This window comes from Phytophthora ramorum, assembly GCF_020800215.1.
Source record: "Phytophthora ramorum isolate Pr-102 chromosome Unknown Phyram_PR-102_s0001, whole genome shotgun sequence".
Lineage (NCBI taxonomy): Eukaryota > Oomycota > Peronosporomycetes > Peronosporales > Peronosporaceae > Phytophthora > Phytophthora ramorum.
In genome coordinates this window covers 5,008,726-5,036,541 of record NW_027150647.1, presented here as the reverse complement: position 1 = coordinate 5,036,541, position 27,816 = coordinate 5,008,726, and the positions used below count along the sequence as shown (strand labels likewise).

General features: G+C 54.6%; 5 protein-coding genes across 5 annotated transcripts; 3 read left to right on the top strand and 2 right to left on the bottom strand.

Moving 5' to 3' along the window:
• Positions 1–18,468: 18,468 nt before the first annotated feature.
• On the top strand, positions 18,469–21,087 carry KRP23_1282 (uncharacterized protein; the record flags this gene model as incomplete). The annotated part of the gene is made up of 3 exons (XM_067883349.1): positions 18,469–18,645; positions 18,819–18,875; positions 19,069–21,087. 3 exons carry the CDS (start codon positions 18,469–18,471, stop codon positions 21,085–21,087), a joined length of 2,253 nt encoding a protein of 750 aa, XP_067751854.1.
• A 543-nt stretch (positions 21,088–21,630) lies between these two features.
• KRP23_1281 (uncharacterized protein) lies at positions 21,631–22,416 on the bottom strand (the record flags this gene model as incomplete). Its single annotated transcript, XM_067883337.1, has 1 exon — positions 21,631–22,416. The coding sequence occupies one exon, from the start codon at positions 22,414–22,416 to the stop codon at positions 21,631–21,633; it is 786 nt and encodes a 261-aa protein (XP_067751853.1).
• Positions 22,417–22,507: 91 nt separating this feature from the next.
• On the top strand, positions 22,508–22,843 carry KRP23_1280 (Electron transfer flavoprotein regulatory factor 1; the record flags this gene model as incomplete). Its single annotated transcript, XM_067883326.1, has 1 exon — positions 22,508–22,843. The coding sequence occupies one exon, from the start codon at positions 22,508–22,510 to the stop codon at positions 22,841–22,843; it is 336 nt and encodes a 111-aa protein (XP_067751852.1).
• A 610-nt stretch (positions 22,844–23,453) lies between these two features.
• KRP23_1279 (RING-H2 finger protein ATL28) lies at positions 23,454–24,284 on the top strand (the record flags this gene model as incomplete). Its single annotated transcript, XM_067883315.1, has 1 exon — positions 23,454–24,284. One exon carries the CDS (start codon positions 23,454–23,456, stop codon positions 24,282–24,284), a length of 831 nt encoding a protein of 276 aa, XP_067751851.1.
• Positions 24,285–24,613: 329 nt separating this feature from the next.
• KRP23_1278 (uncharacterized protein) lies at positions 24,614–27,489 on the bottom strand (the record flags this gene model as incomplete). The annotated part of the gene is made up of 5 exons (XM_067883304.1): positions 24,614–25,349; positions 25,428–26,425; positions 26,513–26,773; positions 26,867–27,096; positions 27,162–27,489. The coding sequence occupies 5 exons, from the start codon at positions 27,487–27,489 to the stop codon at positions 24,614–24,616; spliced, it is 2,553 nt and encodes an 850-aa protein (XP_067751850.1).
• Between the last annotated feature and the right edge of the window lie 327 nt (positions 27,490–27,816).

Sequence of the window (27,816 nt, the reverse complement as noted above, 5' to 3'; positions counted from 1 at the left end):
CTACCGCCCTCGGCGAGTTGGCATTGGATGTCGAAAGGCGTGTGGTGTCGCTGGAGTGTGGTAGCAGATGGTGCAATTAATGTGCAGTTGTTTTTGCTGTGGGCCGTGGCAGTCTGTCTTCTGGCGTGTGTGTGGCGCACGGGGTGAGGCTGCGTGTGAGATGACGATACAGGCGGTAGGTTGGTTGGTGGTTGGTGTTTGTTGGTTGGTGTGTGGTGTTTGTTGGTTGGTGTGTGGTGTTTGTTGGTTGGTGTTCGGTGTGTGTGTAGGATCGTTTCCCGCGTCGTCATGGTTGGCGGTTGGTGTCAATGTGTGGGTGTGATTTTGTGGTGGCAGTGTAATTTTTATCGTCAGTGTGCCCGAGCGGTCTAAGGGGGTAGACTCAAGTTCTACTGTGTTCGCACTCGTGGGTTCAAATCCCACCGCTGACATGCCTACTCCATCTCGTTGACGAGAGGGAGCCTCCCCGCTACGCCTCGTTTGGTTTGCTTTCCTTGCGTGGCCTCGCGGTGGCGCCTGCGGGTCGTTTTCACCTCTCTCTCTTTACTCCTCCCGCACACTTTTGCTATCCTTTCCCATCCATCGGGTGCGCTCCACACTTTATCTTGTATCTCCTCAGCCTCGAGCCGCGCGTACAATGCCTTCAGCTCTCTTCTCAACGTGTTACGCCAGATACCACACTCCTTGGATGAGCGAACACCAACGCACGACCGAAACAGAAAGGTGCAAGCCAGACCTGAAAGACCCAACACACACGGTAGAGAGGCCCAGCCGGACTGTAGCATCAATGTCGAAACAGGTGCGCTCGATGAAAGCGTGACTGGCAATCAACACGGGCTGCGCATTGTCCACCAAGCCGTGACAGGTCGTGTCGTGGGATCCGTGTGGGTTCGGTCTGGCAGACGCGTTTCGGTAAGCGAAGGTGGTGGTGGAAGTGGGGGAGGGCGGCTTTGAATAACCAGGTTGTGACAACATATCTAGGCTTGTTGCCTTCTCGCGGGTGTTCTTATAGAGGGAGGTATGATCTTGTCCCAATCTTCGGCAGCATAGGCCTTAGTCGGTCATTTCGCCAGCGGTCGAGAACATACTGCAGCGCTACGTCGCTTTTTACGCTTCCCTCTTCGCTCGTTATGGGTGGTAAGATGGAGTTGGTTGTCTGGTCATGTGTACAGCCAGCCGGCCGCCATATTCGCAGACGGAGCTGTAACGGAAAATAGGTGCGAGTCACGGCGATTATCTTGCGTGCGTGTGATCAGCGTCGCAGGCGATATGTCGCGCCTACCGCCCTCGGCGAGTTGGCATTGGATGTCGAAAGGCGTGTGGTGTCGCTGGAGTGTGGTAGCAGATGGTGCAATTAATGTGCAGTTGTTTTTGCTGTGGGCCGTGGCAGTCTGTCTTCTGGCGTGTGTGTGGCGCACGGGGTGAGGCTGCGTGTGAGATGACGATACAGGCGGTAGGTTGGTTGGTGGTTGGTGTTTGTTGGTTGGTGTGTGGTGTTTGTTGGTTGGTGTGTGGTGTTTGTTGGTTGGTGTGTGGTGTTTGTGTGTGTAGGATCGTTTCCCGCGTCGTCATGGTTGGCGGTTGGTGTCAATGTGTGGGTGTGATTTTGTGGTGGCAGTGTAATTTTTATCGTCAGTGTGCCCGAGCGGTCTAAGGGGGTAGACTCAAGTTCTACTGTGTTCGCACTCGTGGGTTCAAATCCCACCGCTGACATGCCTACTCCATCTCGTTGACGAGAGGGAGCCTCCCCGCTACGCCTCGTTTGGTTTGCTTTCCTTGCGTGGCCTCGCGGTGGCGCCTGCGGGTCGTTTTCACCTCTCTCTCTTTACTCCTCCCGCACACTTTTGCTATCCTTTCCCATCCATCGGGTGCGCTCCACACTTTATCTTGTATCTCCTCAGCCTCGAGCCGCGCGTACAATGCCTTCAGCTCTCTTCTCAACGTGTTACGCCAGATACCACACTCCTTGGATGAGCGAACACCAACGCACGACCGAAACAGAAAGGTGCAAGCCAGACCTGAAAGACCCAACACACACGGTAGAGAGGCCCAGCCGGACTGTAGCATCAATGTCGAAACAGGTGCGCTCGATGAAAGCGTGACTGGCAATCAACACGGGCTGCGCATTGTCCACCAAGCCGTGACAGGTCGTGTCGTGGGATCCGTGTGGGTTCGGTCTGGCAGACGCGTTTCGGTAAGCGAAGGTGGTGGTGGAAGTGGGGGAGGGCGGCTTTGAATAACCAGGTTGTGACAACATATCTAGGCTTGTTGCCTTCTCGCGGGTGTTCTTATAGAGGGAGGTATGATCTTGTCCCAATCTTCGGCAGCATAGGCCTTAGTCGGTCATTTCGCCAGCGGTCGAGAACATACTGCAGCGCTACGTCGCTTTTTACGCTTCCCTCTTCGCTCGTTATGGGTGGTAAGATGGAGTTGGTTGTCTGGTCATGTGTACAGCCAGCCGGCCGCCATATTCGCAGACGGAGCTGTAACGGAAAATAGGTGCGAGTCACGGCGATTATCTTGCGTGCGTGTGATCAGCGTCGCAGGCGATATGTCGCGCCTACCGCCCTCGGCGAGTTGGCATTGGATGTCGAAAGGCGTGTGGTGTCGCTGGAGTGTGGTAGCAGATGGTGCAATTAATGTGCAGTTGTTTTTGCTGTGGGCCGTGGCAGTCTGTCTTCTGGCGTGTGTGTGGCGCACGGGGTGAGGCTGCGTGTGAGATGACGATACAGGCGGTAGGTTGGTTGGTGGTTGGTGTTTGTTGGTTGGTGTGTGGTGTTTGTTGGTTGGTGTTCGGTGTGTGTGTAGGATCGTTTCCCGCGTCGTCATGGTTGGCGGTTGGTGTCAATGTGTGGGTGTGATTTTGTGGTGGCAGTGTAATTTTTATCGTCAGTGTGCCCGAGCGGTCTAAGGGGGTAGACTCAAGTTCTACTGTGTTCGCACTCGTGGGTTCAAATCCCACCGCTGACATGCCTACTCCATCTCGTTGACGAGAGGGAGCCTCCCCGCTACGCCTCGTTTGGTTTGCTTTCCTTGCGTGGCCTCGCGGTGGCGCCTGCGGGTCGTTTTCACCTCTCTCTCTTTACTCCTCCCGCACACTTTTGCTATCCTTTCCCATCCATCGGGTGCGCTCCACACTTTATCTTGTATCTCCTCAGCCTCGAGCCGCGCGTACAATGCCTTCAGCTCTCTTCTCAACGTGTTACGCCAGATACCACACTCCTTGGATGAGCGAACACCAACGCACGACCGAAACAGAAAGGTGCAAGCCAGACCTGAAAGACCCAACACACACGGTAGAGAGGCCCAGCCGGACTGTAGCATCAATGTCGAAACAGGTGCGCTCGATGAAAGCGTGACTGGCAATCAACACGGGCTGCGCATTGTCCACCAAGCCGTGACAGGTCGTGTCGTGGGATCCGTGTGGGTTCGGTCTGGCAGACGCGTTTCGGTAAGCGAAGGTGGTGGTGGAAGTGGGGGAGGGCGGCTTTGAATAACCAGGTTGTGACAACATATCTAGGCTTGTTGCCTTCTCGCGGGTGTTCTTATAGAGGGAGGTATGATCTTGTCCCAATCTTCGGCAGCATAGGCCTTAGTCGGTCATTTCGCCAGCGGTCGAGAACATACTGCAGCGCTACGTCGCTTTTTACGCTTCCCTCTTCGCTCGTTATGGGTGGTAAGATGGAGTTGGTTGTCTGGTCATGTGTACAGCCAGCCGGCCGCCATATTCGCAGACGGAGCTGTAACGGAAAATAGGTGCGAGTCACGGCGATTATCTTGCGTGCGTGTGATCAGCGTCGCAGGCGATATGTCGCGCCTACCGCCCTCGGCGAGTTGGCATTGGATGTCGAAAGGCGTGTGGTGTCGCTGGAGTGTGGTAGCAGATGGTGCAATTAATGTGCAGTTGTTTTTGCTGTGGGCCGTGGCAGTCTGTCTTCTGGCGTGTGTGTGGCGCACGGGGTGAGGCTGCGTGTGAGATGACGATACAGGCGGTAGGTTGGTTGGTGGTTGGTGTTTGTTGGTTGGTGTGTGGTGTTTGTTGGTTGGTGTGTGGTGTTTGTGTGTGTAGGATCGTTTCCCGCGTCGTCATGGTTGGCGGTTGGTGTCAATGTGTGGGTGTGATTTTGTGGTGGCAGTGTAATTTTTATCGTCAGTGTGCCCGAGCGGTCTAAGGGGGTAGACTCAAGTTCTACTGTGTTCGCACTCGTGGGTTCAAATCCCACCGCTGACATGCCTACTCCATCTCGTTGACGAGAGGGAGCCTCCCCGCTACGCCTCGTTTGGTTTGCTTTCCTTGCGTGGCCTCGCGGTGGCGCCTGCGGGTCGTTTTCACCTCTCTCTCTTTACTCCTCCCGCACACTTTTGCTATCCTTTCCCATCCATCGGGTGCGCTCCACACTTTATCTTGTATCTCCTCAGCCTCGAGCCGCGCGTACAATGCCTTCAGCTCTCTTCTCAACGTGTTACGCCAGATACCACACTCCTTGGATGAGCGAACACCAACGCACGACCGAAACAGAAAGGTGCAAGCCAGACCTGAAAGACCCAACACACACGGTAGAGAGGCCCAGCCGGACTGTAGCATCAATGTCGAAACAGGTGCGCTCGATGAAAGCGTGACTGGCAATCAACACGGGCTGCGCATTGTCCACCAAGCCGTGACAGGTCGTGTCGTGGGATCCGTGTGGGTTCGGTCTGGCAGACGCGTTTCGGTAAGCGAAGGTGGTGGTGGAAGTGGGGGAGGGCGGCTTTGAATAACCAGGTTGTGACAACATATCTAGGCTTGTTGCCTTCTCGCGGGTGTTCTTATAGAGGGAGGTATGATCTTGTCCCAATCTTCGGCAGCATAGGCCTTAGTCGGTCATTTCGCCAGCGGTCGAGAACATACTGCAGCGCTACGTCGCTTTTTACGCTTCCCTCTTCGCTCGTTATGGGTGGTAAGATGGAGTTGGTTGTCTGGTCATGTGTACAGCCAGCCGGCCGCCATATTCGCAGACGGAGCTGTAACGGAAAATAGGTGCGAGTCACGGCGATTATCTTGCGTGCGTGTGATCAGCGTCGCAGGCGATATGTCGCGCCTACCGCCCTCGGCGAGTTGGCATTGGATGTCGAAAGGCGTGTGGTGTCGCTGGAGTGTGGTAGCAGATGGTGCAATTAATGTGCAGTTGTTTTTGCTGTGGGCCGTGGCAGTCTGTCTTCTGGCGTGTGTGTGGCGCACGGGGTGAGGCTGCGTGTGAGATGACGATACAGGCGGTAGGTTGGTTGGTGTGTGGTGTTTGTTGGTTGGTGTTCGGTGTGTGGTGTTTGTGTGTGTAGGATCGTTTCCCGCGTCGTCATGGTTGGCGGTTGGTGTCAATGTGTGGGTGTGATTTTGTGGTGGCAGTGTAATTTTTATCGTCAGTGTGCCCGAGCGGTCTAAGGGGGTAGACTCAAGTTCTACTGTGTTCGCACTCGTGGGTTCAAATCCCACCGCTGACATGCCTACTCCATCTCGTTGACGAGAGGGAGCCTCCCCGCTACGCCTCGTTTGGTTTGCTTTCCTTGCGTGGCCTCGCGGTGGCGCCTGCGGGTCGTTTTCACCTCTCTCTCTTTACTCCTCCCGCACACTTTTGCTATCCTTTCCCATCCATCGGGTGCGCTCCACACTTTATCTTGTATCTCCTCAGCCTCGAGCCGCGCGTACAATGCCTTCAGCTCTCTTCTCAACGTGTTACGCCAGATACCACACTCCTTGGATGAGCGAACACCAACGCACGACCGAAACAGAAAGGTGCAAGCCAGACCTGAAAGACCCAACACACACGGTAGAGAGGCCCAGCCGGACTGTAGCATCAATGTCGAAACAGGTGCGCTCGATGAAAGCGTGACTGGCAATCAACACGGGCTGCGCATTGTCCACCAAGCCGTGACAGGTCGTGTCGTGGGATCCGTGTGGGTTCGGTCTGGCAGACGCGTTTCGGTAAGCGAAGGTGGTGGTGGAAGTGGGGGAGGGCGGCTTTGAATAACCAGGTTGTGACAACATATCTAGGCTTGTTGCCTTCTCGCGGGTGTTCTTATAGAGGGAGGTATGATCTTGTCCCAATCTTCGGCAGCATAGGCCTTAGTCGGTCATTTCGCCAGCGGTCGAGAACATACTGCAGCGCTACGTCGCTTTTTACGCTTCCCTCTTCGCTCGTTATGGGTGGTAAGATGGAGTTGGTTGTCTGGTCATGTGTACAGCCAGCCGGCCGCCATATTCGCAGACGGAGCTGTAACGGAAAATAGGTGCGAGTCACGGCGATTATCTTGCGTGCGTGTGATCAGCGTCGCAGGCGATATGTCGCGCCTACCGCCCTCGGCGAGTTGGCATTGGATGTCGAAAGGCGTGTGGTGTCGCTGGAGTGTGGTAGCAGATGGTGCAATTAATGTGCAGTTGTTTTTGCTGTGGGCCGTGGCAGTCTGTCTTCTGGCGTGTGTGTGGCGCACGGGGTGAGGCTGCGTGTGAGATGACGATACAGGCGGTAGGTTGGTTGGTGGTTGGTGTTTGTTGGTTGGTGTGTGGTGTTTGTTGGTTGGTGTGTGGTGTTTGTGTGTGTAGGATCGTTTCCCGCGTCGTCATGGTTGGCGGTTGGTGTCAATGTGTGGGTGTGATTTTGTGGTGGCAGTGTAATTTTTATCGTCAGTGTGCCCGAGCGGTCTAAGGGGGTAGACTCAAGTTCTACTGTGTTCGCACTCGTGGGTTCAAATCCCACCGCTGACATGCCTACTCCATCTCGTTGACGAGAGGGAGCCTCCCCGCTACGCCTCGTTTGGTTTGCTTTCCTTGCGTGGCCTCGCGGTGGCGCCTGCGGGTCGTTTTCACCTCTCTCTCTTTACTCCTCCCGCACACTTTTGCTATCCTTTCCCATCCATCGGGTGCGCTCCACACTTTATCTTGTATCTCCTCAGCCTCGAGCCGCGCGTACAATGCCTTCAGCTCTCTTCTCAACGTGTTACGCCAGATACCACACTCCTTGGATGAGCGAACACCAACGCACGACCGAAACAGAAAGGTGCAAGCCAGACCTGAAAGACCCAACACACACGGTAGAGAGGCCCAGCCGGACTGTAGCATCAATGTCGAAACAGGTGCGCTCGATGAAAGCGTGACTGGCAATCAACACGGGCTGCGCATTGTCCACCAAGCCGTGACAGGTCGTGTCGTGGGATCCGTGTGGGTTCGGTCTGGAAGACGCGTTTCGGTAAGCGAAGGTGGTGGTGGAAGTGGGGGAGGGCGGCTTTGAATAACCAGGTTGTGACAACATATCTAGGCTTGTTGCCTTCTCGCGGGTGTTCTTATAGAGGGAGGTATGATCTTGTCCCAATCTTCGGCAGCATAGGCCTTAGTCGGTCATTTCGCCAGCGGTCGAGAACATACTGCAGCGCTACGTCGCTTTTTACGCTTCCCTCTTCGCTCGTTATGGGTGGTAAGATGGAGTTGGTTGTCTGGTCATGTGTACAGCCAGCCGGCCGCCATATTCGCAGACGGAGCTGTAACGGAAAATAGGTGCGAGTCACGGCGATTATCTTGCGTGCGTGTGATCAGCGTCGCAGGCGATATGTCGCGCCTACCGCCCTCGGCGAGTTGGCATTGGATGTCGAAAGGCGTGTGGTGTCGCTGGAGTGTGGTAGCAGATGGTGCAATTAATGTGCAGTTGTTTTTGCTGTGGGCCGTGGCAGTCTGTCTTCTGGCGTGTGTGTGGCGCACGGGGTGAGGCTGCGTGTGAGATGACGATACAGGCGGTAGGTTGGTTGGTGGTTGGTGTTTGTTGGTTGGTGTGTGGTGTTTGTTGGTTGGTGTGTGGTGTTTGTTGGTTGGTGTTCGGTGTGTGTGTAGGATCGTTTCCCGCGTCGTCATGGTTGGCGGTTGGTGTCAATGTGTGGGTGTGATTTTGTGGTGGCAGTGTAATTTTTATCGTCAGTGTGCCCGAGCGGTCTAAGGGGGTAGACTCAAGTTCTACTGTGTTCGCACTCGTGGGTTCAAATCCCACCGCTGACATGCCTACTCCATCTCGTTGACGAGAGGGAGCCTCCCCGCTACGCCTCGTTTGGTTTGCTTTCCTTGCGTGGCCTCGCGGTGGCGCCTGCGGGTCGTTTTCACCTCTCTCTCTTTACTCCTCCCGCACACTTTTGCTATCCTTTCCCATCCATCGGGTGCGCTCCACACTTTATCTTGTATCTCCTCAGCCTCGAGCCGCGCGTACAATGCCTTCAGCTCTCTTCTCAACGTGTTACGCCAGATACCACACTCCTTGGATGAGCGAACACCAACGCACGACCGAAACAGAAAGGTGCAAGCCAGACCTGAAAGACCCAACACACACGGTAGAGAGGCCCAGCCGGACTGTAGCATCAATGTCGAAACAGGTGCGCTCGATGAAAGCGTGACTGGCAATCAACACGGGCTGCGCATTGTCCACCAAGCCGTGACAGGTCGTGTCGTGGGATCCGTGTGGGTTCGGTCTGGCAGACGCGTTTCGGTAAGCGAAGGTGGTGGTGGAAGTGGGGGAGGGCGGCTTTGAATAACCAGGTTGTGACAACATATCTAGGCTTGTTGCCTTCTCGCGGGTGTTCTTATAGAGGGAGGTATGATCTTGTCCCAATCTTCGGCAGCATAGGCCTTAGTCGGTCATTTCGCCAGCGGTCGAGAACATACTGCAGCGCTACGTCGCTTTTTACGCTTCCCTCTTCGCTCGTTATGGGTGGTAAGATGGAGTTGGTTGTCTGGTCATGTGTACAGCCAGCCGGCCGCCATATTCGCAGACGGAGCTGTAACGGAAAATAGGTGCGAGTCACGGCGATTATCTTGCGTGCGTGTGATCAGCGTCGCAGGCGATATGTCGCGCCTACCGCCCTCGGCGAGTTGGCATTGGATGTCGAAAGGCGTGTGGTGTCGCTGGAGTGTGGTAGCAGATGGTGCAATTAATGTGCAGTTGTTTTTGCTGTGGGCCGTGGCAGTCTGTCTTCTGGCGTGTGTGTGGCGCACGGGGTGAGGCTGCGTGTGAGATGACGATACAGGCGGTAGGTTGGTTGGTGGTTGGTGTTTGTTGGTTGGTGTGTGGTGTTTGTTGGTTGGTGTGTGGTGTTTGTTGGTTGGTGTTCGGTGTGTGTGTAGGATCGTTTCCCGCGTCGTCATGGTTGGCGGTTGGTGTCAATGTGTGGGTGTGATTTTGTGGTGGCAGTGTAATTTTTATCGTCAGTGTGCCCGAGCGGTCTAAGGGGGTAGACTCAAGTTCTACTGTGTTCGCACTCGTGGGTTCAAATCCCACCGCTGACATGCCTACTCCATCTCGTTGACGAGAGGGAGCCTCCCCGCTACGCCTCGTTTGGTTTGCTTTCCTTGCGTGGCCTCGCGGTGGCGCCTGCGGGTCGTTTTCACCTCTCTCTCTTTACTCCTCCCGCACACTTTTGCTATCCTTTCCCATCCATCGGGTGCGCTCCACACTTTATCTTGTATCTCCTCAGCCTCGAGCCGCGCGTACAATGCCTTCAGCTCTCTTCTCAACGTGTTACGCCAGATACCACACTCCTTGGATGAGCGAACACCAACGCACGACCGAAACAGAAAGGTGCAAGCCAGACCTGAAAGACCCAACACACACGGTAGAGAGGCCCAGCCGGACTGTAGCATCAATGTCGAAACAGGTGCGCTCGATGAAAGCGTGACTGGCAATCAACACGGGCTGCGCATTGTCCACCAAGCCGTGACAGGTCGTGTCGTGGGATCCGTGTGGGTTCGGTCTGGCAGACGCGTTTCGGTAAGCGAAGGTGGTGGTGGAAGTGGGGGAGGGCGGCTTTGAATAACCAGGTTGTGACAACATATCTAGGCTTGTTGCCTTCTCGCGGGTGTTCTTATAGAGGGAGGTATGATCTTGTCCCAATCTTCGGCAGCATAGGCCTTAGTCGGTCATTTCGCCAGCGGTCGAGAACATACTGCAGCGCTACGTCGCTTTTTACGCTTCCCTCTTCGCTCGTTATGGGTGGTAAGATGGAGTTGGTTGTCTGGTCATGTGTACAGCCAGCCGGCCGCCATATTCGCAGACGGAGCTGTAACGGAAAATAGGTGCGAGTCACGGCGATTATCTTGCGTGCGTGTGATCAGCGTCGCAGGCGATATGTCGCGCCTACCGCCCTCGGCGAGTTGGCATTGGATGTCGAAAGGCGTGTGGTGTCGCTGGAGTGTGGTAGCAGATGGTGCAATTAATGTGCAGTTGTTTTTGCTGTGGGCCGTGGCAGTCTGTCTTCTGGCGTGTGTGTGGCGCACGGGGTGAGGCTGCGTGTGAGATGACGATACAGGCGGTAGGTTGGTTGGTGGTTGGTGTTTGTTGGTTGGTGTGTGGTGTTTGTTGGTTGGTGTGTGGTGTTTGTTGGTTGGTGTTCGGTGTGTGGTGTTTGTGTGTGTAGGATCGTTTCCCGCGTCGTCATGGTTGGCGGTTGGTGTCAATGTGTGGGTGTGATTTTGTGGTGGCAGTGTAATTTTTATCGTCAGTGTGCCCGAGCGGTCTAAGGGGGTAGACTCAAGTTCTACTGTGTTCGCACTCGTGGGTTCAAATCCCACCGCTGACATGCCTACTCCATCTCGTTGACGAGAGGGAGCCTCCCCGCTACGCCTCGTTTGGTTTGCTTTCCTTGCGTGGCCTCGCGGTGGCGCCTGCGGGTCGTTTTCACCTCTCTCTCTTTACTCCTCCCGCACACTTTTGCTATCCTTTCCCATCCATCGGGTGCGCTCCACACTTTATCTTGTATCTCCTCAGCCTCGAGCCGCGCGTACAATGCCTTCAGCTCTCTTCTCAACGTGTTACGCCAGATACCACACTCCTTGGATGAGCGAACACCAACGCACGACCGAAACAGAAAGGTGCAAGCCAGACCTGAAAGACCCAACACACACGGTAGAGAGGCCCAGCCGGACTGTAGCATCAATGTCGAAACAGGTGCGCTCGATGAAAGCGTGACTGGCAATCAACACGGGCTGCGCATTGTCCACCAAGCCGTGACAGGTCGTGTCGTGGGATCCGTGTGGGTTCGGTCTGGCAGACGCGTTTCGGTAAGCGAAGGTGGTGGTGGAAGTGGGGGAGGGCGGCTTTGAATAACCAGGTTGTGACAACATATCTAGGCTTGTTGCCTTCTCGCGGGTGTTCTTATAGAGGGAGGTATGATCTTGTCCCAATCTTCGGCAGCATAGGCCTTAGTCGGTCATTTCGCCAGCGGTCGAGAACATACTGCAGCGCTACGTCGCTTTTTACGCTTCCCTCTTCGCTCGTTATGGGTGGTAAGATGGAGTTGGTTGTCTGGTCATGTGTACAGCCAGCCGGCCGCCATATTCGCAGACGGAGCTGTAACGGAAAATAGGTGCGAGTCACGGCGATTATCTTGCGTGCGTGTGATCAGCGTCGCAGGCGATATGTCGCGCCTACCGCCCTCGGCGAGTTGGCATTGGATGTCGAAAGGCGTGTGGTGTCGCTGGAGTGTGGTAGCAGATGGTGCAATTAATGTGCAGTTGTTTTTGCTGTGGGCCGTGGCAGTCTGTCTTCTGGCGTGTGTGTGGCGCACGGGGTGAGGCTGCGTGTGAGATGACGATACAGGCGGTAGGTTGGTTGGTGGTTGGTGTTTGTTGGTGTTTGTTGGTTGGTGTGTGGTGTTTGTTGGTTGGTGTTAGGTGTGTGGTGTTTGTGTGTGTAGGATCGTTTCCCGCGTCGTCATGGTTGGCGGTTGGTGTCAATGTGTGGGTGTGATTTTGTGGTGGCAGTGTAATTTTTATCGTCAGTGTGCCCGAGCGGTCTAAGGGGGTAGACTCAAGTTCTACTGTGTTCGCACTCGTGGGTTCAAATCCCACCGCTGACATGCCTACTCCATCTCGTTGACGAGAGGGAGCCTCCCCGCTACGCCTCGTTTGGTTTGCTTTCCTTGCGTGGCCTCGCGGTGGCGCCTGCGGGTCGTTTTCACCTCTCTCTCTTTACTCCTCCCGCACACTTTTGCTATCCTTTCCCATCCATCGGGTGCGCTCCACACTTTATCTTGTATCTCCTCAGCCTCGAGCCGCGCGTACAATGCCTTCAGCTCTCTTCTCAACGTGTTACGCCAGATACCACACTCCTTGGATGAGCGAACACCAACGCACGACCGAAACAGAAAGGTGCAAGCCAGACCTGAAAGACCCAACACACACGGTAGAGAGGCCCAGCCGGACTGTAGCATCAATGTCGAAACAGGTGCGCTCGATGAAAGCGTGACTGGCAATCAACACTCGCTCTTCATACGCAAGGGGTAGATCGTCATGTAGCGACTCTTCTTCCTGATGAAAGTCACAATGTACTTGTATCCGGACTTGGATGCTGGCGTAATAGGTCCGAGCACGTCCGAGCACACAATGTCGGCAGTGCGCTTGCTCTCCCTGGCTTCATGCTCTCCCTTGTTCGAATGGAAGGTCTTGCGCACTTGCTTGGCGGTCGCACAGACGCCACACACGCTGCCTTTTTCAGCCGGTGTACCGCTGATCCGCCCGTCCTTGATCATGTAGTTCAATGTCTGGAACGACGCGTGCCCGAGACGCCGATGCCACAGTCCAACGTCTTCCTCTACAATGTGGCATTCTTCGCCGGCGTCTACATCAACTTGCCAATCTTTCGTCCAGTTGCAACTGAGACGTCACCGCGCTTGATCACACACTTGTCTTGAGTCATAATGACTGTCATGCCATGAGCCGTCGCCGCTGTGAGTGAGAACAAGTTCTTGCTCAAATCTTGAACGTGAAGTGCATTCTCCAGTCGCGCATTGATCCATGACCTCCCGCTCCAGACACGCAACTGCACCGTTCCGTGCTCAAGCACTTTCAACTTGGCACTGCTCTTTGTAAAATTGACGGCATTGTAGGTCACAACGGCAGTGACTGCACCGGCCCCAATATGTTCTTCTAACTCAATTATCACGGGCAGAATAGTATCTGCAATGTAGCGCTTCAGCCTTCAAATTGATTGACTTCCAGAACACTAACACGAAATTTATGATGCCATCGCCGTTCACATTTGATCAATCATTCGTTACAAGAGCCCGCTCGGTAACTCCACACATCAACGCAGTAATTGGGGTCGATTCACGCGCAAAAACCATGTCAAGCAGACGGTCAGAAGCTGACGACGAGACGGAAGCTTGTAGTCAAACATTGCTCTAAAATGAGGATAATCAATTACTCGAAACGGGATCTCAGTAGCAATAAACCCCATGGCGATTCGCAGAAAGTTGTCTTCTCTGCGTTGCTTGAGTGACTTGGGGGAGGGGGGGGGGGGGGGGTGCCCGAGCTCGCTCATGCACTCCACGGCACTTTGGGGTGTCGAACAGGGTCTTCCGGACACTGGAGGTACTGCTAACTCTTTTCCGAGCTGATCTTGCTGGTGTTAATAGCTTTGATATTTTCTGGTGGCGGCGCTGAGAGTCGTACTGAGCCCATCACGCCTTAGAGCGCTCATCGACTTTATCACACTTAAGTATATGACTAAGCATGTTGCCCGATGGCTGCGCATTTTTCAGGATTTTGCTGCACGCCTTGCAACCGGCGTCAGGGTGCAACCTTTAAGTCTTTAACGCGAGGAACAGTGAGTTGAAACAGGATCCATATTGGGTGGGATGGTGGGGCCATTGCCGCAGAAATACCACTTATTTGACCACAAGGTTGCGTCGTCCAGTATGTTGTCGTTAGGGCGGTGTAGATCACCTTGTAAACAAAGAGAGTGATGTCATCGTTTAGCAATACGTGCTCACGGTTGTGTACAGAGTCTAAGTCACGTACGATGAAAGTGGACAATAGATCCAAAACTTCTACAGAAGGAGACTGAATCCGATGTGAGAGCTTTGCTGCACCCTTCGTTGACTTCCATGTTCGATATCCTAGGCTTGAGGAAAGATCGTGTGACAGACTTCAAGCTAGCATCACCCTCTGTCTCACCTGGGTTTTCCGCTTTGTTAACTTTTGATTTTCCGTCTTAATATCAGCGTTAATAACGAATGTAAATGATTTTAATCTTTAATATAAACTATATTAACGATGAATTATCAGCGCTAGTAGTAACTCACGACACCAGTAACAACTAGTACTATTAGTATTATTAATACTACTACAGTAACCAGTAGTTTGGCCGATTTTGAATCTTCTGTTACTGTAGTAACTAGTATTGGCTCCATAGATCCGTAGTACTATCGAGATAGTGTCCAGTTACTGCCTGCGGTTAGAGAAATATAAACTGCATCTAGACAAACGATATGGATGATAAGCTGAATATATCACGGCTTGTTCAGCGCGCATGTCCAGAGTCCGCGCTACACAATCTTCGTCGCACGAAACTGTTGTTTGCGGCAATATGAAAAACTTCATCTTGGTTATAACTATTTGGATTCGCGACCAAGCCGACAAATTGGTGAGCGAGTGGTACGAGCAGACAATACAATTGATGCGAATTGAAGTTCAGCGTTCATTAGAAGAGAGAGCGTACCTCTACTTGGGAGTTGTCTGTGCCGGTGCTGTGAGGGCTTGTGACGAAGGCCGCTGTGGATCCTGCAGACCCGAGCAGGAACTGAAGAGGAGCATCTGGAAACGCTCAAGCTGTTCCTGAGTCGTGTGGTTCAGCTTCACAATGTCGATGATCCCTGGCTTGTCGTCAGCGCTCCAGCCGCTCAAGACTCGACCCACCTTTCTGTCCTCACGCGACGTACGCGAAAGCTTTGTTGATCTTCGTCATATCCCATGTGCCGCGGTCAAAAGATCCACTGAGCAGCAAGGTGATCGTCTCGGTTCGTGTGCTGAGCTCCACCGCGCCGGAATGCGTGCAAGGTCAAGTCGGCGGCTGCTCCAGCCGGCCTGGTAATACGCTTCAGCATTCTGTTCACGTACGCCTGTACACTGTCCGTTCCCTGCTTGGCCGTCTTCTTCTGCGTTGCAATGGTCGTGGTCTGTGTCTCTGTACTCGTAGGCGGCGTGAAGACGGCGGTAGCTGAGAGACAGCTTGGGTCGAAAGATACCAGCAGTGATGCCGCCCCGGGCACCAGGGACACTTGAAGGGAGGCAAGTTTGGCAGACAGCAAGTCGTGCAGTGAGGCACCCGAGCCGAGCGACATGACGTCTTCCAACACGGGTTCTGGGAGGTGATCGAGCAGCGCTGCACACGGAGCGTTCTTCGTCGCCAGTGCCACCGCCAGTGTATGCAGAGGACACGTCATGAAGTCATCCTTGTCTGGGATCAAGGTGGGCCCCTGCTCTTCAGATGTCTTGACGCGGAATATCCGGAGGTAGAAGGTACCATCTGCTGATACTGACACGTGCTGCGTTCTGTTGTAGCCCAGATCCGAAGACAGTCCAAAGCAATGCTACATCAAGCATGCAAGTGCAGTGTCTTGGTAGTCAGCATTGACTCGCGCTGTACTGTACGCATAGCAGATCAAAGACTGTAAATCCTCCTTTGTACAAGGAGGGGCTTTGTTAATTAAGTTGCCCTTCTCTCGTTTTAACCAATGCTTATCTAGAGTCATGCCTTGATTCAGTAAGATCTACTCAGTAGACCGCGCAGGTGTGGATACTTGTCGAAGAGCCATAGTTTTACGTTTCTATGTCGCAGTGCTGCGAGCAAGCTTACCTTTCTTACCTTCACTCAAAGCGAGATAGAAGCCGAACCGGTCCATTGTTACCGCTAAACGTTAAACGACGGTGTCTAGGAGAAAGTTAGCATGGAGAAACTCTACGCTAACATCCTCTTCCTCCAGCATCCGCTCGAATGCTGCAATCACGGTGGTACTCGCTTTCTGAGTATTTGTAATGTACCAACTACGTGGACGCACAAGTACCCAAGGATCAAGTTTGTCAGCACTTTTAGTGCTGATGCGACACGAATCAGGGCCACTCGCAGTGCTGACGCGTTGGACTCGGACACGTGGACCAGTCGGAGCACAGAGTCAAGTATTTGCACCCAACGTCATCCCTCCATGTTTGTATATGCGCCGCCATGGTCTCCATGAGCGGCCTCTGAAAGGTTAGCTCTAGTAGTCTGCACTCGATCGCTAACATCAATCTCAGTCACTTTGCATTTTACTCTGCACAGCACAAGCGGTACATTACAGGACGAACTCCGTAAGACTCGTGGCTCCTTTTCTTCTTTTCGCTATTGTTCATAATTTTGTCAAAAGTACTATATGTACGTCGAATAGTCCGTACAAGTGTTGAGTAACCCGTATCTTTTTCGGTTGATTCCTGAAATTGTATGTGCCAGAAGATTTGACCGGAATTCACGATACCGGTACCGTAACCCCTAACAACGCTAATTGGTTAAAATCGGAAGCTGTGAGGCAGGTATGATTTTAGTTTTGAGATTGCTCTGACGGGTTCGACTAAAACATGGCTAATGGTTTCGTGGTGCAACCCGGGCTTGCTTGAGACCCCCCACCCCGGTGTACAATGCGCTCGTTCAGACTGGGTACGTTTGACAAAAATACTGAAAAAACGCTTTTTATTCGGTAAATTTCTGGCTGAAACGTTGAAGACCAACGGAATCTAGAGCTGCAGATGAAGATGAAAGTCGCGATGCACTAAATAGCAAGCTGTAAATGCTGATCCGTGCACTAGCAGCGTGCTGAGGCCAACTTTTGATGGCTTACTGAGGGAGGTCTGGAATGAGACGTTCGTGAGGAAGCTGCCAGGGGTGTGCTGCGATTAAAACATCATGCTCCATCATTTCGACTTCTGTGAGGTCGTCTTGGACATCGAGCCCTTCTTCGTCAGTATTTGTTACTCTGTCGACAGTTTGCCTAGTTACATATAACTTGTGTGGGGCGGAGCTCCAAGTGCAACCTTCAAAACCATCCATTAGCGCCGCCTGGAGAGAAGATGCATGATGTTGAACCATGCGCTGAAAAAGACCACAACAAAAAATATATCAAACGTGTTTTTCGGTCTGATTCGCGGAAATCGAAGCCAAGCAGCGCATCGCTGATGTGCTACTTGGCTGTGCAACCCTGTCGAGCATGGTGGTCAATGCATAGGCATTGTCTAGCACAGTACCATTAAAAAAGGCAGACCGGGTTGAACGACATGGCATACGCAGTGGTTGTGGTGCTTCGCTGTCGATGTGTCTACGATGGGGTTTGTGTCCACCCCCGGTTCGTACAAGTATGCAACGCAACGATTACATTCGTTGAGTCATGTATTGCGCTTCGGAGACCATCACTCGCGCCTCTAGCAAAATAATACAACAGAAATGGTTGGATTTTTGGCAAATCATGGATCCATTTTGAGGATAACAGAAAACCGTTTCACGAAAAAAGTGTACACACCTGCCGCGATCTTTGCTTACGATCTTCGGTCTACCTGCGCTTCTACGGTTTCGACTAGCGGCGCTGCCAACGGACGCTTGTTCATTGCGCGTGGCTCGAAGTTTGATTCTTCGCTGTCGACAAGTGCTGGCGGTGACAACGCTTCAATAGCTAGCTCACGAGGTGCACAGTGTTCTCGCCATCTGGTGCCACCCCCAAACACCTTCTCTCTCAACCCCAAGCAACTTACCGCCGCTGTGAATGTGAACGAGGCGGGGCCACCATCCGATCCTCGGAGCCGCGTGTCCTTGAACTCGCCAGCAAGTGGTGGCCAGCACGAGTCCGGAGACGAGCGTCTCAGCTACCAGCATGCAACTCGGCGGTGTGTGTATATATATCAGCAAGTACCTAGCGATTCGGCCCGCTTCCCCCGATAATATTAGCCGCGGCGGCTACTAGCATAGCGCGACACGCCTCGAATCCGGCCAAAAATACACATTGTCCCGGCGGAGCTGTTGGATCCGGTTTTGGTCCCCCCTTCAAAAAAAAATCCGCTCTGAGAACCTGTCGACAGATGATAATCGCGAAGCCATCGCTGCTGAGAGAGTGGTCTGACTTGATATTTGTATGCCGTCACACTGCAATACCGAATGCACCTGCGATACACCAAGTGGCCACGACGCCTGTCCATCGGCACGAGCTCCGAAAAGTTAGCGGCGAGGACGCGGCGAGTTAGCGCCGCACAATCGGTCGAGAGCACGCTGCCCTGCGTGGATTTATCGGGCCTTGCCCTCGCTTTTGGCGCTGCTCGCCTCCCTGCCAGCCGCTTTTTGCCTCGCCTGAGTTCCGCAAACCGGCGTGACCATCTCGAAAAAAGCAGAAGAGCCACTGCAACACCTCCGCTCAGGTCGCCGAGGTCGAGCAAAAAAGCGAACGTCCGTCGCGTCCTGACCCAAGTGGCTTCCTCTTCCCGCGAGCCACTTGACACCTGTCCGCCTGCTGCCTCTGCATCTGCCAGGCCGGCCGCCCAAACCCGCGCATTTGCTGCCCGGGCTGCCAGCGCCCAGGCAACTCAACCGCAAACCTTCCAGCAGCAGCAAAGCCAGTGTCGCTTAACCCAGACTCGTTCCAGCCCTCAGCTCCTCCGAAGCACTTGACATGGCAGCCGCGGGCTCGACAGCCGAGCCGCAGCACGAGCCGGCGCCCGTGGACGCCGCCTCCGAAGGCGGAGAAGCAACACCGGCCATCGAGGAGCAGACGCCGCCCGAGACGGGTGAGCTGCTGGGTCGCGTGGCATCGGAGATCAGTCAGGCCTTCCAGTCATCCCTCGTCCAGGTGCGTGGCACGGTGAAGTCGCTGCTTGTTCGGAGAGAGAGGAGCATGGCACGGGGCTAGCGGAGCCTGCTCCAGCTCCAGGCGAGCAGTGGAACCATCGAAATGGTGACCTCTAGGAAATGATTAGCCCGATTGACTAACTCTTTGTATGGCGGTCTTGTCCTGCATTGCAGGTCGTCTCGGACATCGGACGCGAGTACGGCGTCGAGCCCGGCGCCAAGTTTGCATGGGTAAGCTGCATGTCGATGCTCGTCTGAACTTTCTAGTCGGATCGTCACTACCGCCAACGGTGGACCATCAATTAGTTAGCCATGTTGCACGTGTTAAGTCAACTGCTGGCCGACACCACGGCCAGCGCTTTCCGCTCTCTCGTGACTGACTGATGCGATCTGCTGTCTATGAACACTGGCTATGTCTATGAAGATGGAGAAAGGCGGCGCCGCGGTTGCACTAGACGACGAGCAGCTGCACGGGAAGGAGGACTCCGGCGCGCTCAGCGACGACGTGCGCCGCATTCTGAGCGAGCTCCAAGCATCGCGGCTTCAAGTGCGCGAGCTGCAGCAAGTGGTGGACGAGCTGCGTGACGAGCAGCGACTGTCGAGACAGCGGGTGGCGCTGTTTGGCACTCTGTCGGCCAAATTGAAGCGCGAGCTTGTAGACGAACGGCTAGCGCTCATTGACGCGAAGAACGAGATCAAGGAGCTGCGTCACAGGCGCAGCGGCGACGATACTGGGTCGGGTGGGGGTGGCCGCTCTCCACAGTCTCCATCACTGCAAGAGCAAAGTGACAACCCGTGGAGCTCGCCGAACAAGCCCATTGCCGGCTCGAGTGGTGCAAGTGGCTCGGGAGCTTCTGGTGGAGCCTCGGGAGGCTCGAATCTGATGGCTTTCAACTTTTATCCCTCTTCATCTAGACGTGAGGGTGTCCAAGAAGACGACGAGCCTCCGTCGCCGTCCTCGAGCACGCAGACACTCCGCAGCACGCTCATGGGGCAGTTCCTGCCGTCGTCCTTGCTGGATTCGCCGCAAGTCACACCCAAGCATGCCAGATCTTTCACCAGTGACAGCCTCGCTGAGGACAAAATGCCTCCTCCTGCTCCTGAGCTCAAGGACGAAATGGAGTCACTGTCGCTAACGGAAGTACCGGCGACTAGTTCAATAGTGGAACAGCACACATCTGAAGCAGGAGACGGGCATGACGAACCAAGCGAGAGTGGGAGGGTGGCGACGGGTGGATCAGTGTCGGCACTGGCAAGATCGGTTGTGTCGCCTCTGAAGCTGTCCATGTTGTCGGAACTGTTTGACGCCATCCCGGTCGAGGAGCTGGAAGCGATCCTTTTGCAGTTTGATGGCCAGGAATCGGCAGTCATCGAACACATTTTGCACACACATCCAAGTTTCAATCCCGCACTTGGAGAACAAGGCGAGAGCGGCACCAGCCTAGCCTCCATGGCTTCGCCCTCTCCGTCGCGGTCATCGTCTTCAACCGGGCACGGCAAGACCAGCTTGCACCGCAGCAGCAGCCAGAGCGGACCTCCTCCGGGATCATCAAGCAACTGGAAGACGGAGATCTGCATGTATTACATGCAAGGCAAATGCAACAAGACGAGACGCACTTGCTCTTTTGCCCATGGTGAAAGCGACCTTGTGCGTCCCAGCGGCGTGAGTACTGGAGGTGGTAGCAGCAAGCATGGACCCAGCTACAAGACTCGACTTTGCCAGGCTTATGAAAACGGCACGTGCCCGAAATCTCGTCGCGACTGCCCGATGGCACACGGCGTGAACGACTTGCGAGATGGAAGCTCTGTCAGCGGTGGCAGCGGAGGCAATCAACCGATCCTCCCGTCTGCAACCCCCAGGTTGCAGAGCTACAAGACCGAGCTGTGCTATTACTTCTTGAAGGGCAACTGCAACTACTCCAAGGATGAGTGCCGCTTCGCACACGGTCAGAGTGACTTGCGCACGGTGGAAAGCAATACCGCGCACATTGCTGCAGCCTCTGGTTTTGGTGGTGACTTTGGCCCGACGTCACCCGTGCCACCTCCTCCGACGGTCTCGATGGAAAAGCAACTTCAGCTCCAGCATCAATACCAGCAACAGTACCAGCAACACCACCAGGCTCCTTCCATGCCACCACACCCGTTCCAGCCTCAGCCTCCTCCAGGTCAGCAGCAGCCGAGTTTCGTGCCTCAACACCAACTTCAATTGCAGCACTCTTCACGGGGAGCGAGTGGGGCTGGACACCAATTCGCTTTCCAGCACCAAGGTTCCGGGGGGTATGACATGAGCCAACAGCAGAACCCGTACATCCCTGGTCAGTTCCACTACATGAAGAACATGGAGGGCAAGCGTTCAACGCCCGCTGGACGCCCGCCACGTCGAGACTCTGGATCATCCTGGAGCAGTTTCGACGCAACGGGGCTGCCGCCGTCGGAGTATTAACCGGGAACCTAGCCGAGGCATGGAACTTTCGTATCCTGTGAGCAGATTCCTCGGCCACCCCTTCCGTCACGGAATCCGTGTGTCTTCCAGAGCGCACGGCACGTTGCCGTTTTTGCATTTGGATTTGCATTTCTGGAGTTTTGGATTGTGAGATACCCCCAGAAGTATGTAGCTTAGCTGCATGGTATGATATTTGATTTGGATTGCCACGACTTGGCCGCGCGCACGCCTGCGCCCACCGTCAGTCGCTCGGAGCGCGAAACTCAAGCTCAGGAGCGGACGATGAAGATGAAGTGAAGTTCAAGACTGAAGTCGGAAGACCCAACATGGACGCCGCGCAAGTACAAGCTCAAGAAAAACAAACTAGCAAGCAGCATCGACGCATACGCGAGAAGTAGTAGTAGTAGTAAGTACATTTTGTAGAAAAGCAGGGGCGAACCCGCCCGATATATACGATAGAATGATGCCCGCTGCATTATCTAGTGCCTTCCGTTTATTTTCCTCTCAAACGACGGCATCACTTGATCCTACCAGCAACTCTACTTAATGAAGATCATCCGCGCCGGCACCTGCAACCCCATTGCGGAGAATATCTTCACCGACCGATGCATGCTGCTGGAACACGGCCCCCAAGCACGCAAGCAGGTCCTGCACATTGACTTGCACGGGCACAACAGCTCCGTTCACGACCATCCGCACCGTGCGGTAGTACCCATCCTCAATATGTTCTCCCTGCAGCGTGCGGTGCGTCTGGTGTTGCTCGTCGCCTTCATCGGAGCCCACCGACCTCTTCCTCTTCCCCACGGAAGCTGCTCCGGCCTCCGTGAGTTCGCTGGCGTCCAGCCGTTGGCTCTGGCCGAAGTCCCCATGCAGCGCCACTTGCCCTGGCATTGCAATGGTCATCTCCTCCTCTTTATTCCGTCGGCGTCTCGTTGGGACCGCCACCTTCTGCACGTACGCGTAGACCTCGCACTGGAACTGCTCGTGCGTCTTGCGTTTGAGGTAGTTCTTGAAGCTCCTGGCCACGCGGCTCTCGAAGTTGCTGTGCGTGAGCTCCACCAGCTCCGCCTGCTTGGAGTGCGCTCCCGGCCGCATGTATAGCGCCGGGTCCTCGCGCACGTGGCGCTCGCCCCGGTGGTTCTCCAGCGCCTTGGTCACGCACGACTCCACCTTTGCACGGAACACATCCAGGCCCTCGGACAGCAGGAACGAGAACGTCACGAGCGACAGGTGCTTGCGCGAAGTGCGCGAGACCTCCCCGATCTTGATCGTAAGCAGCGCCGTGGCCTCGTCTGGCACGGCCCGGCGGTCCACCACATCGGAGCTCATGGCGAATTCGACCCCTTTTAGCTGATTGGGTAGTTGGATATTCACCCTTATTTAACTCGGATTATACGAGCTGATTGGATATTTATCTAAGATGCACCCCAAGGTGCGCGACCTGTACAAGCGCTTCCTTCTCGTAGGACGCGACTACCCGCTGGGGCTGAGCCACGTACGCGAGAAGGCCAAGGCCGCCTTCTTCCAGAACCGCGACCTCTCGGACCCCGTGGCCTTCAAGAAGGCCATCAAGCGCGGCCGCTGGATGGTGCGCGAGATGGTGGGCGTCATCCAGCTCAAGAAGTATCGGACGCTCAATAGCCGCTACACGCCCGAGGACCTCCGCGAGAAGCTGCGAGACATTGAGAACCGCAGGATTTTAGGAGAAACCGCGAGTTCGGATAGCAGCAAAGGCAGCAGCTTTCCGGACACCTAAAGGGGCCATTTATCTTGAGAAATTAAGGGCACAAGTACCAAGAGCGCTACGTCGTTGATGATGCCGACGTCGTGAGCTTTCTGAGGAAAATGTGTTTGGATAGTCACGTTGAATTGAGGCGGGGGTGGCGCGACGAATGAGCTCGCGTATGGTTGAAGACTCGGTGCTGTCCCCAAACCTCATCTTCCGCTTTGGCCTTTAACTCCTTTGCTTCCGTCTCGACGCCAAGATGCGCATTGATGCACTGCACAGCAAGTGCAAGGATCATCCAGACGCTGCCTTGGAACGACGCCGGCACCGCGAAAGGAACTGTCGGGCGAGTCTCGACTCGAGTGTCCTGCATGGAAACGGCTCTATAATGCTAAGTCGGCTTTGTCTCAGCAGCAAGTCGTCGTTGCATTGCAATTTGCGAGCAATGACTCCGGCTGGGGCTGCAGCAGCCACCTGCTGTCGATCTGTTGGTCGTCTCGCGTGAAGAACCCACGAAGACAGGGCGCGACTTCCCACGCTCCCATTTGTGCGTTTGCGTTTGGGCGGTGAGTCTCACTTTGGCATTTGCCCACCCAACGAACACGACGACTCTGGTTGGCAAGAATTAATCCAAGCTGCTATGGTGTTCATCTCGCTGGAGGATGTCGTTGGCTCGAGCCATTCCGCCGCTTCAGGTGCTGCCAACTGCAACGTGAAGCAGTCGGTCCAGTCCGAGCTGCCCAAGCCGAGCACCCTCGTTGTGGTGACCCCGGGCTCACCAGCCAAGCAGCAGAACACGCCTGCTGCGCGCGCCGGGCTCTTTCACCAGCGGACACTCTCCTCGACGGAGTACTTCGTGTTGTACGTCTCGGACAGCGTCATGCGTCAGAAGTGGGTGCTCAGCAAGACCTCGACCGACCAAGCGCAGCTTCGCAAGAGCATTCGCCGAGTTGGAAGCGGATGCAGGGATTCCGCGTGCTGCGGCCATTTGCACCGAGTTATCAAGACGTCTGCGAACGTCGGCACGCGCAGAATGTGGGGCTCGACCAGCGCCCGTGCTCAATACAACCAGTGCAACGCATTCCAGGAGTACGTGAACGGATTGGTGCAGGCTGTCCTCGCGCGCGACACCCAGTGTGAGAGCATGCAGCGGACACGACACGTGCTGGAGGACTTCCTGGACATTGCACACCAACGCGCCAATGCGATCGATCGGGTCCTGCACCACGAAAACCCAGCAGCATCACCGACAGCACCGGTGGAGCCCTGCGTACCCGGCCAGGGCTGTGGCGGCGCGAGCGACGACAGCTCCGAGTGTCCGATCTGCTGCGGCGATTTGGCCGACGACCAAACGTTGAGACTTCCCTGCGGCCACAACTACCACGCTGGGTGCGTGCGTGTGTGGTTAAATCTCCAGCGCACGTGCCCAGTGTGCCGTCTGCAGCTCGACAAAGGCGTCGCCTCGTGCTAGTGCGAGCATTGATATCAATAACAACTCAAGTAGTGTATCTGAAATGGCCAGCGTGCAATAGAGAGCAAGCGGCGAAACAAGTAAAGACAATCAACACATGCTCAGTTGAGCAACACATTTTCGTCTGAAGTGAACGGGGCAGATGAGGTGAGCTACATGCCCCAGGAGTGGCTTCGCTTAGGTGACACTCGCTGTTCAGAGAACGAAGCTGACTAAGCGGCACAGCTGAGAGGCTTGAGAAGCTTGGTCGGTGATTTCTATAGGGTCGTTCTTCTTAGGTTACGTTGTAGCAAGACTAATACTCAGTCCCGCTGCTTCTATTTCGCTAACTATGCTGCTCCCCTCACTTGTGGTGTCTTCTCGTCGTCCTCGTAATACGACGTTCCGTACGCCAGGAAAAACTCCTCGCGCACTGCCACCTCCTTCCACGTGACGATGTACAGCTGGTTCAGGATGATCGGGCTTGTCGTGTCCTGAGGGTTCTCGATCACGCACCCGGGCACAAGAATGCAGTTGTTGTTGAACCCTGAGGCGTCCCAGTAGATATCCGCAGGGTACTCGTATACCCGGTCGTTAGGGAACCCACCGACCGAGCCATCTGCGTCGACTAGGCCGTCAAAAGGCATCAAGCGGTGGCCGTACTGTGTCTGGAACTTGTCCACGTCACGCACGGTACCGTTCACCACGACGAAGGTCTCACCCAGCTCACCACACCTTGCTACCTTGTTCAGTCCGTCGTGGTGCATTTCCTTCGTAATCCGGCGAACGCCGAAGATACAGACAACAGAAAACGCGGGCCACACGTGGGATGAGAGGTTAAATAGGCCTCTTCCAGCATCGGGGATGCCGGAAACCGCGACACCAACTGTGCCATTATCATTTGTCTCCTGATAAGTGATCGTTTTCAGGTCAACCTTTTTGAACAGCAGCTTCGGAGGCTTCGGGATACGTTTCTTCACAGCGTCCAGCTCAGCGTCTGTGAGCTCGGAGTGAGGAGAGCTAGAGGCTTCGCTTTCAGTGACAGGAGACGAAGAAGCGCTAATGCTCTCCAGTTTTCGCTTTTTCCTGCAGTCAACAACAGGCATCGATGTTAGTGCTATCGATCAGAATGAGAGTTGATCCACAGCAACGATACGAACGTACTTTGCTTCCCTGTCGAACATCGTGGACTTCTTCATTTGTCGAGATATCATACTCTTCATTGCTGACGAGTAGGCCTTCATAGGATTCCTTGTAGCAAGGACTTTTTGACAGAGCTTCACCATGTGCACTGACGGGTTCGCCACCATGTGGTGGCGACATCGATTGCAAAGTTCTTTGGCGATGTAGCAAAGATCAGTTTTTGACTTGACCTTGGCCACAGCTTCCCGCGCCATTGTGTCAAGTTTGAACACCTTGGTAAGGTCTGCAAGCAGCACACTGGATTTCACCTTTGACTCGTCTTCCACTAACTTCAGTATTGCATCCGTCACAGGACTATTTGCGAACTGAATTGTCTTCACCCGCCTGACCTTTCCAAAGACAAATGCTGAGGGGTTCTGACACTTCACAAACTCCATTTTCTTCCACATGTCGTCTAGCAAATACCGATCAATGTCAGACACCGCACGCGCTGCTGTTGGATCGAGGTCCCATGTGCACAAGAAAGCATCACGCAGAAGAACCAAGGGGTCCTTCACACGTTTCCTCTTTCCGGAGTTAGAATTTGACGAGGATGCTGATGCATGTAGCAGCCACGGCATCATAGACTTCGTGTAGTGGTGAAGGAACATCTCACCACCGCGTCTACCTCCTTTCTCAGATGGATCCCAGTTGTTGAAGCCATAATACTTGGTATTCAGCTTGAGCACCGCGTCCAGTTCCTCCATTTCTTGAGGTGAAGCACGTACGAGGTAAATCTCCCACGGTCCAGGTTGAATGCTGTGCGTCTTCATAAATGCCACTACTTCAGGGGGCGCCGACCGTTTGATTGGTGACGATGACGCGTCTGATACTAAGGACACCTCCCGCTCCAGAATCTCGAATGTCTCGTCAATCTTCAGCATGGGGTCATATTTTGCAGCACCGTCCTCGTCTTCTACAGGCACAGAGTACTGTAGTCCCCACTTCGTCCAGAATTCAAACACCGCTCGTACGTTCGCCTACAGAAAAAGCGCCAGACAAGCAGTATTAGCACCACATTTAACCAAAACATTGTCATATCCAATACAATTGACATGCATACGTACGTTGTGCTTCGCGTCGCCCTTCAGTTTTTGCGTTAACCGGAACAAAATCTTCTCAAATGACACCACCAAAGCCGACTCGCGCATCTTAACGTTTCGCTCCTTCTGCGGGTAACTCGCACGCACCGACTTTACTACGTCGTGGACAACGTACACAATGCTCGCTCGCGCTTTCGAAGACTGCATTGCGTCCATCGTCTGAGCAAGTTTATGGCAAATCGCGTCGTGCAAATGCTGATGACGAATGATGAACTTTGAACAAGCCTGTCAAACAGAAGTCGGCAAAAAAAATGGTCATACACGTTAGTCATCGCAATCTTCTTGCATTCACATCATCAACGTCAGCACAAGACACACCTGAATAGCGGACGGCTTGGTATCCAACTGGTCAATCAGCAAGTCAAACTCGAGCATCGGGTCGCCAAACGTGTGCGAAATCGCCTTGGCCGTGGACTCAAGCTCCTCCATGACTTTCATGCGCTCGTGCAGCTTCTCCTCCATCTCCACATTCACCTCCGACACAATAAACCCAATCACTACGCCGTCTCGATCCGTGCACAGCGACTTAATCGACTCTGGACTCGCTCCTGTCCACACACACAAAACGGTCATCAGCACCTTCTGCGTTGCAATCTCCTCTACCAGCACGTACCGCTCTTCCGGAGTCTGTGCAGACATTTGAGGCCCTTCAGCGCCACCGGTACCAGCAGATACAGCGTGAAGTTGAACGTGGAGGCCACGAACTGCACGCACAGCGCGCACTCGTGCTTTTTCATGTAGACCTTCATTTCCTCGCAATTCTTGGCGAAGAACTTGCAGAAGAAGCCCTTGTGCGGGATGGCGGACAGCTTAGCCTTGGTTCCCACCGCCAGGCGGCGCGGGAAATCCCGTAGAAGCGATCGCTTCTCAGCCGGCAGCCGCCCCACCAGGTCCATGGCGCGGCCCTGGAACTTTACGTCCAGCCGCCAGTTGTCGCTCATTCTTGGGGGTGCGAGGGCTTTGTGGGGTTCACAAGTCTCTGCGGCCAGCGATTGGCGCGTTGGAACGGGCTGGGGAGCGCTAAACACTGAGGTGTTGCTCGTGCGACCACTTGAACAACTCTGGCGACGGCTCTACGCTGAGTCCGAGCGCCGCAGTTGCAGCGTTGGATGCACAGACGCGAGATCTAGACGCTCAGTCGCTCGGAGACGAGAGTGGAGGCGCACAGACACAGCGGGAGACGCCGACGCGGGGCACTTCTCTTGCAGCCGACTCGATAGCCGTGAGCGGTGAGGCTAATAAATGGGCGCGAGAACGGCGACGCCTGT